The sequence below is a fragment of the Marmota flaviventris genome, chromosome 19, assembly GCF_047511675.1.
Source record: "Marmota flaviventris isolate mMarFla1 chromosome 19, mMarFla1.hap1, whole genome shotgun sequence".
NCBI lineage: Eukaryota > Metazoa > Chordata > Mammalia > Rodentia > Sciuridae > Marmota > Marmota flaviventris.
This window is the reverse complement of record NC_092516.1, coordinates 35,053,260-35,067,900: the sequence shown is the minus strand read 5'-3', so window position 1 is coordinate 35,067,900 and position 14,641 is coordinate 35,053,260. Positions and strand designations below refer to the sequence as shown.

At 45.1% G+C, this 14,641-nt stretch overlaps 1 protein-coding gene across 1 annotated transcript in view; it reads right to left on the bottom strand.

Moving 5' to 3' along the window:
* The window catches only part of Sdk1 (sidekick cell adhesion molecule 1), an 886,283-nt gene that overhangs the window by 221,097 nt on the left and 650,545 nt on the right, over window positions 1-14,641 (bottom strand). Inside the window, exons 8-12 of the mRNA XM_027956222.2 lie at window positions 9,451-9,534; window positions 5,894-6,088; window positions 4,183-4,303; window positions 2,860-3,023; window positions 757-859 (exon numbers count right to left, since the gene is read on the bottom strand). Of these exons, the coding sequence (XP_027812023.2) occupies window positions 757-859; window positions 2,860-3,023; window positions 4,183-4,303; window positions 5,894-6,088; window positions 9,451-9,534 (667 nt within the window). The remainder of the gene's footprint in view (window positions 1-756; window positions 860-2,859; window positions 3,024-4,182; window positions 4,304-5,893; window positions 6,089-9,450; window positions 9,535-14,641) is intronic.

The window sequence follows — 14,641 nt, the reverse complement described above, 5'->3', positions numbered from 1 at the left end:
CCCAGGAAGCAGGCAGGCTTTTGATTCCAGCACTTTGGTGAACTATACGGAGCTAAGACCAGAGTAATAATACTAAGATGACTGGATTTCTTTCTTGATTTATATTCAAGGCTGATTTTGAAAATTAATAAATTATTCTGTAAGTGCTGCTCTTTGGGAAAAAACTCACCACTGAGGGCCACTATGCACCTACCTAAAGGGCCAAGTTTTTTATCATCACCTGGCAGGATGTCACAATTGTTTTTGTGAACTGACAGCTAGTTTCCTTCTTCACATGTTATTTTCCTCTCAGTGTTTCAGAAAACCATAGCTACCTTTCTTTTAAGTGCAGGTCTCCCTTGCTCTCCATGTCACAAGGAAACTATCCTTGGAATAGAGAAAACCCCTTTGGAGAATTGCAGAGTCCCCATGTAAACACTGGTGAAATCCTATTCAATCCCTCTGGATTTTTCTCTCATTAAGTATCAGCTGCTGACAAGTACGTTTTACAGATAGTGTATTAACCTTGGCAGAAAAATCATGAAAAGCTGTATTGAAGTCATGAAGTGGAACGCAGCTCACTGTAAATAATACATAAGGCTGGAGTGGAAAATGGGATTCGTGTGATTAACGATGGAGCCGTGACCATAGGATGCCATAATCAGGGATCTGCTGCTGAAATCAAAATCCCCCAAATTCTTCCTCCTCATCTCAACTCCACTTTTAAGCTCACAGAATATTAATAAATCCCAAAGTATCAGAACTAAGGAAACTGACCGGAGAGAAATCCGGGGGTCGTGAGTGGCTCCACAGCGCAGCGTGGCCATGGTCCCCTTTATCACTACTTGGTTCTCAGGAGGGTGAACGATGGACGTTCGATCTGAAATAACACAAGACACGGCTCAGATGAAATTACAAGTTTCAGAGTCTTTGCCCTTAGGGGGATAATGAATTGATCATCTGACATCAAAACCTTCAAGTTTTCTCTTATCTTGGCAAAACGAGAGTAAATGGAAGCACTCAGAAGTGTTCAGGGAATTGAAAACAAGCCTTCCCACTTGCAGCAAAGTCCATCTTCCCTCCCCACCCCTCCTGTGTCAGCCTGGACCCTCCACACCCTCCGGGGGAAAGAGAGTGGACAATGCTGTGCAAACACCTCCCAGATTCTATACTCCTGGTTAAAATCCAGATTCTTTTCCAAGATGATCATTGTTGGACAATTTCTAATGTTCCCATGACAAAATACTTTCACTCATGTTAATTTATTTAATCCTCACAACAATCTTGTTAAAGCTCTAATATAATTATACCCAATTTTCAGGAATGCAAATGGATACTCAGAAACACCTTGACTTGCTCCAAGCCACAGAGTTCATGAGAGGCTCATCAGCTCTGTGCAGACCTGCAGCTCCTAAGCTCCCTGGCTGCTCCAAAGAATGTCAGCCTCCCTGCACATAGCCCAAGCATTGTGTTCCTGCACCACATACTTCTGTGGGGGACGCTACTCTAGTCCCATGCATGGAACTTGGAAGTCACAGGGCTGATATGACTGATTTTTAGCAGCACATGAAGAAAAATGTTTGAGTAGTATTTTTCTTGTCAGTGAAAAGACATGTTACTGTCACTAACAGTTGTACAAATTAACATGGGTAATCTAGGTTGAAAATGCTTTGCAGGAGCCAGGCACGGTGGAGTGCAGCTGAGGTCCCAGCCACTCAGCTACTGAAGCAAGAGGAAGACTTGAGACCAGAAGTCTGAGACTAGCCTGGGCAACATGGTAAGACTCTGTCTCAAAAAAGGAAGGGGAATGTTCTGTAAGCCACCAAAGTGGTATACCACTCATTCTAGTACAGGTACAATTTTGAATCTTAGCAGATCCACAAAATTCTAATGAGTGATCTTTAGAGATCCAGACCTCATTTTTCACAAGTTTTTGAATGTATGGTTAGTTTTTGGTGAAGCACGATGAATCAGAAGTGATTTACTCCAATCACCAAATGGAACAGAATGTTTTTTTAATAGTTGCCAATATTATAGGAATTTGGATTAACTTCTTTTAAATTCTTGGTGTTTTTTAGAACACCTAAACAATTAGAAAAGGATGATTTATCAAAGTGGATACTACAAAATGCTGATCAGATATGAAATGAAGCATAATGACTTTTATTTAAGGATGGCATTTTAGCAAATTCTTCACTCAAGTGAGTTAAACTTTCTGTCCTCATTAACCTTATGAAAATCTGTTGGTGAGCACTGTCTTTTGCTTTTTTTGAACAATGAGCTTTTAGTGACATGGATTTGGATGAAGAAGAGAGGGAAAGTACTTTGGCAGTTGAAGGGGTGGGAGTGGGATTTGGTACCCAATCCTTACATTCCAGAAAACAATTTATTCTGCAGAAACTAGTATCATGGATAAAACAAAAATGATAAAAGCTGATTTTCTTCCACTTTACTCCTAATATATGAGAAACATTCATATTTAATGTCCTGGGAGTATAGCTAATCATAATACAGCACAGAAAAAACTTTCTGTAGGATTTTAATTCTTGAATCACTTTCCTTATAAAACTCTTATAAATTTAATCAACACATCAATTTTGTTATTTGAGCTAGTTGGGCATAATATCTTTACTGACTTTAAAAAGTCAATCTCTTATCTCTCCTGAAATATCCCCATTAAGTCTTGAATACATCTTTTAATTATTCTTTTAGAAAGTGAAAAATTAATTACTCAACAGACTTCTATAAATTAGTTATAAAAATAATCATTCTCTTTTGATTAAATGAGAAAGTCCAAGGGCATATTGACATCCCCTAGGCACAGATGGCATGATGATTAAGCATGATTAATGGAAGGTTCACAAAGACCGCGGTCCTTACTCCACACAGTGAGTGCTGCGGATGCTTCCAGGGACCCCTCTGTGTTAGCCGCATAGCAGGTGTAATTGCCAGCATCCTGGATGAACACAGGGGTTATCTGCAGACCCCCAGACTCCAGCAGCATGAACCTAGGAATCCGGACAGAGCCACTGGCCAAAATTTGGCTTCCTGAAAGAAAACAGGAATTTTAGAATTGTAGGAAAAATAGAATGTGTAAACTGTAAAGTTTCAAAAGAAAGAAAAAATTGTTAGGCAGCAAGTAAGAAAATAACTCAAGAAGACCATCAGAGTAAAGTGAAAATTTTATGTACAAAATAACCAAAGTAGTTTTCTTAGCATTACTTAGAATCATGAAAACCAAGAACATCCTTATTGTCTAACATTGAGAGAGTCAGTAAAACAAATTATAATCTGTGTATGTGATCATTCTCTTGGGTGACTGGTTTTTATGTTTCTTTGTATACACATGCATTTGGGAATTTTATATATAAAGCTGCTATATGTTCAAGATCAAGAAAGAAAAAAATAAATATGTATAAAATAAAAGAAGGTACCCTCTTGCCACTGCTCTGCAGTTTCCCAGGTCCTTACCTTACCAACCATGTCTGAGTGCATGACCTTCACTTCTGAGAGGAAAGATGCTGCCATGCAGCTTTCTGGTCTCGAGGACCAGAGGTGACTTCTGATGTGTCCCCCCAGGTCAATCCGCCCAGAACTATTTGCCAAGTTACGCGAATCAACACAGCAAAGCATGGACTTAGTGAGATGGGCTCTGGGTACTGGTCATTTAGTGACAAGTGGGCTGACTTGTAGAAGAGGCTGTGGAGACTACCAAGACAACTGTGATGTGCCAGGGAACTGAAAACACAGCTGAAATTAAGCTTCATAGGTCAAGCTGGGGGAGGGTAAAAAACGATAGCATCTTTATTTAAAAAAGGCATGATTCTTAATTTTGAATATTACAAGCAACAGTTCCTCCTATGTATAGGAAAGCTGAGCCTTAGCAGAAATACTTCAAGTCCAATACTTAATATTTGAAAGAACCCCAGGGGACCATGGGCACTCCGTGAGAGCTTAGGTGGAGGAGAGGACATTTGCACAATTCTTATTATTGTTAATATCTGTTCTTTTTCTAGAAGGCAGGGGTCCTGACTGTTCTATTCACCCTTTTACCTCTGGCGTTTGGCACTGGTAGGGACAGTCAATAAATGGCTGTTCAATCTTTACTGAATGAATTCGTGGATGCACGAGAGTGAAAAGAACAAAACACAGCAAAGGCCCGATCTTCCACACCAGCCATGCTGTCCAGAAAGCAGAAGCCACCTGCCTGTCTTCCACGTGATGGCAGGCTTAGGAGCCCCAGACACCTCGCACCGAAGAACAGCTGTCATCCCATCAGTGACCGTGGTGTCCTCTGGACGCCGGATGAATGCTGGGGCAACATCTGTGGAGAAGAATTGAACCGTAGGTGGTCAGCACATTGTCCCTGGGGAGAGTGCCATGTGGCTCTGCAGACCCAATGCAATGAACAATAGCGATAAAACACAGACCCTTTCAGGAACCATCATTTGTCTCCCAGGAGCTCTCTACCTTTACAACCTAGAGAGAAATGGATATAAAAATGCCAAGTGCAGGGACCAGCAAGGGCAGTTTTGGGTGAATGCTAAAGAGAAAAGAGGCCTAACTCAGTATAATCCTCATGGGAACCAGTTTAGAGGAGCACTTTCATTTCAGTTTCAACTGAATTTCCAGTCTGACCCTCCTGAGAATCCTGCAGACAGGGCTGCTTTGTCCCTTGGGGATATGTACGGAAACTGAGGCTGAAGGACATTAGGCAAGCACCAGGGTGGGCTCACCTCTAGTCCCCAGGTCTCCTGCTGCAGTGGGGTTTGGCCAACTACTCACTGTGAACCATGTCCAGCCAGCTCTCTGTTTTTGCAAACAAAGTTTTATTGGGTCAGCCATTCCCACTCGCTCCACACTATCTGGTGGCTTCCACACTGGTCAATCCAGCAGAGCTGACTAGTGGAAACCACGTCCCTCAAAGCCTCAAGTATTTACTATCAGGCCATTTATAGAAAAGAACCTGTTTGATCCCTGCCCCAGAACTCCTGGCCACAGTTTCAATGTAGGCTCTAAATAATTCTACTTGATCAAAACTCAGTTTCTGGCTTAGGTATCCAATATTATTTCTACTGCTTGAAGCTACACTCGTTTCATATGCTCCAAAATGAAGGGCAAATTGGACCCCTGGGCAAAGGTCAAGGAAATGACCTCCTATTTACCAAAATACACATATGGATCTTTAGAAATTTTGCCTCTTTACAGGCCCTGCCTGGTGACCGCCAACGGCCACGCACACACTGGCATCGACTGGCTTTCTCAATGGCTCTCACACCCGGAGACATCAGCACTTTGCTTCCCAAAAGGGCAACAGAAAAGGTATAATTCCATAATCACTAAATTCTACTTCATTTTAGAAGAACAATATTACGACTGTGGGAGATTAAAAAGAAAACCCACAGATACAATGAAAACCTTTACCTTTATTTTATTTTTCAAAGACAGAGTGCCAAGGTATTTCTGTTAATGGGATAATAAAAGAAACTCACAAAAGAACTATAATTGTTCAATAAAACTAAAATAGAGAATGAACATAAAAATAGAAAAAAGATCAAAATAAAAAGATTAGCAGTGAGCTATTCACTCCACAGTCTTTCTGATTCTGTCCAGAAAAATGGGGGATGTTTTCTAGAGAGGAGGGTTCAGTGCTAGGAAGACAGAGGCTCACAAGGACAGGGTCAGGGAGGGCACCAGCAGTGTCCTTGCTGCTTATGGGCTTTAGGAGACTTTCCCAGGACCCATTAGTGGTTTAGGTGCCCCTGAGGTATGGTGGCCATGGCCAAAGGCCTGGTACACCCAGTCTAGGGGCCACTATTCTGTGTGTGTCTGGTATGCCTGGCTGAGGGTCCTTCCAGGTGGGAGGCTCTGGCCTGAGACCCCTGTCTCGGCTTTGCTGGTGAGCAGTACTTACTGGTCACATCAAGGTAGGTATGAGTCTGGATCTCCCCTCCTTCATTACTGGCAAAGCACTGGAAGATTCCAGAGTCCTCCGGACATAGCTTCTGGATGCGCAGGCCTCCGCTGGAGAGTACCATGTACCGAGGGTTCTGGAGCTTGCTGATGGAGACAGCATCCTTATACCACTGGAGGGTGGGAAGAGGGACCCCTGGGCAGGAGTGAAGGGAAACAGGCACTTAAGAATATTAAACTCCAGGAATTCCTCACCAGGACTACAGCAAGACTGTCTGGAAGGCTGTATAGCATTCTCATGCATTTTCTCTTCTACCAGTCCTCTGAACCACCTGCAAGGAGGGATTTTCTTGACCTGAAGAAACCCACACCAAGAACCTCTGAGAAGAGCAGAGGGAGCTCGGGATGCCTGGCTGAGGGTCCTTCCAGGCTGTCCCTGAACTTTCTCGGGTGTGTACTCTTATTTGGAGAAAGATCCACTGTGGTGGACTCAAGGTTCTCAGTTGGGATGGAAATGAAGGGCTCTGGTTCTGCCCCTATACAAAGGCACAGATATAAGGTCATGACCTACGCCTGCTGCACATGGGTCACATTCTGTTCTGGGCAGAACACTTTGTTTCTGTTCCCTCTCATGTGGGTAAGGAAATAATAGCTGTAACCTCAAAAAGTGTGAAGATTAGACACATTTATATATGAAACTCTCGGCTGACCACAGTGAGTGCTTGATGGGGAACATCAGTTCTCATTAGCACTACCAGCAACGACATGAGTGACAGCCACTTTTCACATACCCTCTATTCAAGAGGTTGATTCCACAAACCTGAACAGAACCCCACTGTACTGGAGGAGCAATCAGGAAACAAGCATGTGAGATGCATTTGGTTAAAGGTCATGGAAACATAAGAGGTGTTTAGTTGTGGATGTGGGAAAAGTTGCTTCCTTCCTTAAGACTGATGGGAGAACAGGCAGGGCTCTGGGGGTGTAGGTTGGCTCCATCCTTGTACCCCAAGAAATGAGTGAGCTGAGAACATGGCAAAGAGTTAGGCTCAAGAGGGGAGCCTGAGGCTTGGCACACAGTGCTGCTCCTCCTTCCTCACGGCTGTGGTACACAGAGGAAAACAGGGCCTTTTTATATGCAGCTAGGCTTCTAGGTTTCCAGGCTGGGATGTGGAGGAAGAGCTGGGATGGAGACGAGCCAAGGAGGCTAAATTCCACGTGCTCCAGCTGCAGCCTGCTCTATCTGAAGGAAGGGAGATTGGGCTTGGGAGGGGTGCATGCTGACAGCACAGGACAAGCTCACAAGGAACAGACCCCGGGCTGCAGATGGAAGGGACTGTTAGCCTAAGGCATGAGGACTCCATAGCTTGTCCTTTATGTGGCTGTGGTCAGCAGGATGACCCAGATGCTGAGTGAATGCTGCCAGGCTATATGTGGTGTCCCCGAGTGGGGAATGTTAGGCCCTTCTGGGAGTTTCTCTGGGCCTAGGAAACCAGCAACAGAGGACACTGTTTCCTTGGAACCTCTCTAAGTCTTTTTGAAGTCGAGAAGGGAGGACTGGGAGGCTTGGGAAGCACCACACAGGATGGACCAAGCCACAGATAGCCAAGTCCAGAGATACATGGGGAAGGGAGGGAATACTCAGACCTCTTTCAAGATCTCAGGTGGCCTCTCCTCAGTTTCCCTAAATGTAAAAGGGATAGAAATAAAACCCATCTTGCACCCAAGCTCCTGTTGGAGATGCTGCATGGAGGGGTGTGGGACATGCAAAGTGAAGAAAGTTAATATTACAGACACTTCAAGGTCATGACTTCTCAGAGCCTGTTCTTTGCCCTAATTATGCTTCTTGTCATCTTTTATTAAATCACCAAAATTAAAAATCCATTTCAAGGGAGAAGCATAACCAATTCATGTGAAATCTCATACTGGCTACTACATGTGTAGCTCTCATGAAGAACCTCCCTTCTCAAGCTGTTAGAGTCTGATTATCAAAAGAAACCAGCAAGTTCTACAATGGTGAGCAGTGCTGAGACCTGTTTGTTATGCATTTAAAAGTCTATGCTTAATGAGCAGTTTATCCTGTAGAAATCACGCAAAAAAGGAACATTTTCTTTTCAAAGGGAGAGTTTAAGATTGTCACTTATTGAAAAGTAATTGTTAGTATGTGGGGAACAAGGATATTTCTATTTTGGGGCAATTTAACATGATAAACTGAAGTTGTATCCCCTGCTGCAGCGTGTGCTCTCGTCTCTGAGATGTAAGCACTCTAAATATTTTATAGCTTCGCCTTCACAGAGTTGTCCTCAAGAAGCTGGCGTTTGTAGAACAATGCAGCCACAGTGAGGAAAATATTTCCATTTAAAATTCATATTGCTCTTCTCTCGCCCTTTCTCCCCTCCCCTGCGCCTGTGTTAGTAGAGCCAGAACCCAGAGAAGAGAAAGAGAGACCTGTTCAGCAGCCATTGAGAGCTAGCCAGGAGCAGCTGCCCCACACAGCACAGGACCGGCTGCTCTCTGATGAAAAGCCACACGGTACTCATCTTCAGAAATGCAGAAGGACATGCACCCAGTTGCACAAACAGGTGAATGGAAGCCCAGGAGCCAGGTGTCCTGGTGGGAGCATGTGCTTCTGTAGCTGAAGGAAGGGGGTTGAAGCATTTCCAGTACCATGCGACCTCAGTATTTAATGAGCAACTCCTACATGCCAGGTCTGAGCAATGGTTTTAATAAGCAGCACCTTGTTTTATCTTTGTGGCTTTGAATACATTTCTTGACCTTGGTTTCTAAGGCTCTGGTTTCATATGTGTACAGTGTGACAATGATAAATATCTCTCTCATGGAACTATTTAGAAAGTTTGCAAGATTGGCAGAAAATCTAACTCTCTGAGCTCTTAGAGGGCAGAGGAAAATACCCCCCTCAAGGGGCCAGGTCTCAACAGGGAACGATCTGGCAGGTGCCAGAATACAAACACAGGTTTTGTTAATGAAGTTGCCTCTTCAGCCTGCCTCCCCAGTTTGCCTGGCATGGTGGGCAGCAGCAACCAAGGCATGGGGAAGAGGGAGAAGTTACCTGTTGAGTAATAAAAGAAGGATGATCCAAATCTGGGGAAGCAGAAAAATGGGGAAATTTCCAGTGAAAAAAATTTTAAATGATTTCCCTTCATCCTGGATGGATGTGGTCGCCAGCCCCAAACCCAACCGCTGGTAGATGAGGATAGTTTCTTGTGCGTGCTGTGAGTCTTGGAAACCAAACATTTGAGGGGAGTCCACGGGGCATGCTTTGCCTCCCCTCTGATTGGGAGGGAGGGGTGAGGTCTTACTCCTCATTCTCTGGGAGTAAATATTAGTGTGCCCATTTTACAGATGAGGAAGCAAAAGCCCCAGCAAGGTCAAGGACTTCCTCAAGGTCACAGGCCTGGTTACTAAATTCTCCTGCACTCAGCAGTCTGTTCCCAGCTTGGCCCTCACTGTCTCCCTGGAGGGACGCAAACCCTGGCCTGGACATAGGCCTCATCATTCCTCCACACCACGGCTCTTTGTCCAGACGCCACCCACACTCACCCATGGCTTGACATGCGATGACCACAGTTTCTTCCACTTCAGCTAGAATCCGACTTTCAGGCTCGGCAGTAAAATACGGTGGCTCTTTAAACAAGAAGAAAAAAAATCAATAGCCCCTAAGTAAAAGAAGGATATGTCAAGGAGCACAACAGCCTCAAATAGTTTGAGCTCTGTTTAAAAACTATTTCTAAAAACTTCGTCACTAGTCACCATCGCACACACAAATCCAGGATTCAGTAAGCAGCAGCCAGAGGCAATTTATATTCTAAGGTTTCAGAAAGCAGATTACTACTCAGCGCGATGGCTACTTTTCAGTTTATGGGCTTGAATCATGGAATATCTTAATTCACATTTTAGAAGGACCATCCCAAGAGGTTCGTAAAGGTTTATATTTACAGCACAGTATTTTATAGGCTAGTTTGCTTCAGTATCTCAACTAAACACCAACTCATGAAGCATGTCAAATAAAGTGTCATTGCAAGGCACCAGCCTGTCCCAGGGAGCACTGTGGCCTATTAACATGTTTATTAAAGTCTTAGCAGTTCTTTTGCTCCAAAATATAGATTTAATACATCAATGGAATGCAAAATAATAACAAAAAGAGAGAGAGGAAAAAAAACAACGGAGGGGACTTTCACATCTCCAGTAGCAAAGGGAACCCTCCACCACTGCGTCCCTAGACTCCGCACTCGCCTGGGCAACAGAAATAGTGGTTGTATTAAACAATGTATTTCCTCAGAGAGTAAAATGAAATATTTTTCTCAGTTTATTCAGCAGAAATTCAACAGAAGCTTGGCCAAGTTTGGGAGTATTCAGATGGTAGTGATTTCATTATCCTGATAACAAAAGGCGGGTGCATTCACTTTCTGCGTGATAATTAATATCTGGGGACTGTCTCCAGAGTGGCTTGTTCTCATCGTAACTGCGTGGAATGTGGATAATGTAGGTTGGCATGCCTCCTATATTGACTGTATCTTTAAAACAGGGTAGGACATAAAAGAGGAAACAGAAATAAAAATGTAGTATTTCAAAGAAATGATTAAGGAGAAAAAGCTGGAGGTTTCTGAATGGAGGCAAAGTTGGGTATCAATTCTGCAATTACCTGGACCACTCAAGTGGAAACAATCTGCTTGAATTACCCACTCTGGCTTCAGAGATGGCTGCAAATTCACTAGCTGGAATCAAATCATCTGCTTAGTTTTTGTTTGTAGTGACCAGGCCTAGAGAAGCTGCAGATTTAATACCTTCCTTCTCCAAGCACAATATCACAAACAGGATATAAACACTGATGCAATCAACCTATTTTATCTAGCTCTCCCCAGTTTTGCTTGTGTTTGTGTGTGTGGTGTATGTATATGTGTGTGTGTTTGAGAGAGAGAGTGCATATACACACGCAAGTTTAGTTTCATGCCCCATCACCACAAGTATAGGTTCATGCATCCACGCCACACTGAGACATAGGAAGCTTCTCTTCTGTAACCATGCCCTTCCCAAGCCCCCATCTCTACTCCTGGCAGCAACTGATCTGTTCTCTGTCATTTCAAGAATGTTATATAGATGGTCATACAGCTTGTCACCTTTGAAACTAGCTTTTCTCACCCCACAGCTCCCTTGAGATTCCTCCCAAATGATCTGTGCTTGATAATGCAAATCTGCACCTATAAACAGCCAGCACCTTCAGGACCACAGCACCTTTCCCCAGGTGTAACAAGGACTCAGACTCTTCACTTCTGCCTGCAAGTGTCCCCTAGGTGGCTAAAAGCAGGACTAAAGATGTGGCATCTCTGCCTCCATTGTGCATATGTCTCCTTTCTCTGAACCACCTTGGATTCCAGGAGTGACAGATCTGATGGAGAAACATCTTGTGATGAGGTGAAGCTACTCCGCAGAAGCAGCCACTTTCTTGTCCTGGACAAGGCCCCACCTGACCAAGCCTGAGAGCATGATGGACAGACCACACCTGCTTTGGCAGCTGTGAAAAACCTCCAGCTGTGCAAACCCTGATGCTTGCCTTCATTCCCTTCCTATAAAACCTCAAAATCATTGTCAGTCCCTGAAGACAGAGCCAAGGACGAGGGACTCCTTGACTCCCTGCTACACAGATTTAAGTTCCTTTCCTGCCTTTTGCCACTACCTTTTGTTTGTTTTTTGGGGTAAGTGGCTGGGCCTGCTTATTTGATCTCCAGAGACAGGCCTCTGGTGACAATTTTACCCCTAATTTCTCCCAAGAGCCAGGGAGGCTGGAGCTGGAGACGAGGAGTCCACAGAGTAACCCAGGGGCCGAGGCCAGGCTGAGACCATCCCTTCCCAGGTGCCCTCACTCCACCCCAGTCAGTCACCAGGTGAGTGGGCATGGTGCATAGGGCCACCAATAGGTGGGAGCTCCCTGCCCCCTGTACTCCTGAGCACCTTGCCAGGGCCCAGTCTGGAAGGGCAATCTGCTGGTGCCAGGCAGCTGCAGCATTTCACATCCCACCCCCAGAGAGATGGCATGGTACAGCACAGCAGAGCAAGTTGGTTCCTTGCTCCTGGAAGCCTTCAGGTGGTGGAGCCAGCAGAGCGGGCAAACCTTGGGCCACACAGGCCCTGTAGTCCCTGATGCTTCTGCTCTTCATCGTGTTATTACTTCCCCATTGTCTGCAGGCCACAACCTCTAACAACTGGCTCTTCACACTGCCTGGTCTCATCAGGTGCCTGGAAGGATTTTCTCCCCATCACTAGCTACTTGTTCACTCGCAGTCTGCTAGGAGAAGAAAAAGCAGGGGGATTCCAGGCCTACCAGCCATGGAGGCTGTGAGTTGAAGCGTGGAGATCAGCTATGGGCTAGCCCTCCAGGGCACAGAGCATTGCAAGCACTTAATCTTCAAAGGGCAAGAGAGTGAGCATGTGTCTTCACAAATCAGCAATACTCTTTCTAGAACAGGTGTGTTGCCAGCTCACACTGGACTTTTAAAAATTGATCACAAATGCAGCCAATAAAACTGGGGATTGAAACGGACATTTCTATCTCTTTTGAAGCAACGAGAAGACATCAAGAAAAGATTCTCATGCCCAGTGTTAAATCAAAGGTCATGGACCAGCTGTTCTTGGATATCTGCTAAGGCTGCCAGCCCACAATCTCAGACCTGGAGGTGGAGATTCCCCCCAGGCAGCCCCCACCAAGGGCCTCTATCAAATCCCCCACTCTTCAGAATGCCAGGGTGATAGAGTGCAGTTCTGGCCTGATTGAGGCAGCCACAGTAGAGGTGGTCATGGGCACCAAGGATTCCTCATCTTTTTCTGATCTTGGTGCTAGATAGTGGCTTCTGAATACAATTCAGGGTTTGTCCCAAGCAGGGATTTTCACAAGGCCTGAAGACATTCCCCATACTGTTTTCCCTCCAGAGGCCACCTCAGTGAGCAGCAGGTAGGTCCCAGAGTGTGGCCACAGCAGTTGTCACTATCTACACTCAGGAGCCTTCGTCCACTGCAGTGGGCAGAATGGTTCCCATGGACATCCACACCCAAATCCCTGGGCCTCTGAGTATGACTTGAAGATGGGCTCAAGGTTACCAATCTAAAGTCAGTGAACAGGAAGACTCTTGGCTTAGCTAAGTGGGCCTGGTCTAACCACGTGAGCCATCAAGAGTGGAGAACTTTCTCCACCCAGAAACAGGAGAGGCAGAAGGGAGGGCAGAGATTCTAAGTGGGATGGGGGAAAGGCAGGGAGGTGGCACTTTTACACTGGGACATGAACATGTAAGAGGGGCTCCGCTTCAGCTCTAGAAGCCTGTGGAATAAAGCTGCAGAATGACTTCTCAAGTGTGATCTTGGTATCAGCCGAGAGATGCTACAAGTAATGAAATTTTAAGGTATTTGAAATTTCTGAATGATTTGTGTTCACACCCTGAGGGCGCAGGGTGGGGGTTAGGAGAAAAGGGCCTGCTGAGAGATAGCAGCACAGCTGAGCCCCAGTGTGGCAGAGGGGACAGACCACCAGGACATAGAGCCTACTGACTGTAGCGAGTGGGTGCCAGGCATCTTCCAGCAGCACCAGGCTGTCTGATAAGAGCTCAGGGCTCCTGTTTAAACCACAGAAATTGAGCAATACGGCAGGGAAGCTGACAGGTGGAGTAAACAGTGCAACCAGGCTGTCTGGTCTCATCAGTGTGAAATAAAAGTAATTGGGAGCCAATTTGTTTCTGCTTTCTTTCATCTGCATGTTTACATCAATAGCTCTTCCCCCAGTTCCACGGTGACAGCCGTGGGAGATTGGACATGTATTTTGAGGACCTTCCAAGGTGGCTGGATGTGGGGCAATAATCCCACCAAGTCCTCAGAACCGCAGAGACACTCTTCAGGGCTCTTCCAGTGTGAACCAACCACAAAAATCCCCCATCACAGTGAGTCCTTATGAATAAAAGAGGATGTAAATCAGCATTGTGAAGAAGTGAAGTGTGCTCATGTGCCTTTAAAAGTCAGAGCACAGAGAGACGTTAACTGTAGAACACAAAAGCATTCTGCTTTGGAGTTCCGATATAAATGCAAGACCTAAGTTCCTATGATAGATTTAAATATTTTAAAAAGGAATTATGATTGAAACAAACATTCTAGTTTACAGGGAGATAAATTTCCTCTCTTGTTTAAATTACCTTAAAATGTTTTAACACAATATAGTCCTGTCTACAAGAGATTTACACATCACAAATTTTAATTTTGGTTCAATCTATAATGCGCTGTGTTCATATAGCTGTAGATCAACCTTGATGAAAGTCTTTGCAGAGAACGAGACGTGATATTTACATTACAGCCCTGGCACCGCAAGGAATGGAGATAGGCAGCAGCGGAGCAGCTTGGATCCCCAGTGGAACAGGCAGCGATCTGGGACCCAAGCCTGCTTCTTGGGTAGGCACCATCCTGACACTTCTTTCAGAGGGGCTAACAGGTTTACCCTGCAATGTGTTTAGCAGAGCCAACCTGGGGGCACAAAGCCCTACATTTTGTGCAGTACCCTTGACATCCTCTTGCTAATTTCAGAGGGAGCTACAAGCTTTTGGGTTTCCTTGGTTTGCAATCGCAAGCTGCAAGATGTATTATTGGAGGAGCTACTGATATCCAAAGGCTTCCTTCCTATCCTGCCTCTCCAGTTCTCAATTCTTCTTACTCACAGGAGGGAGAGATGGAGCAGAGATGCTCCTGTCTGGAGCTGACC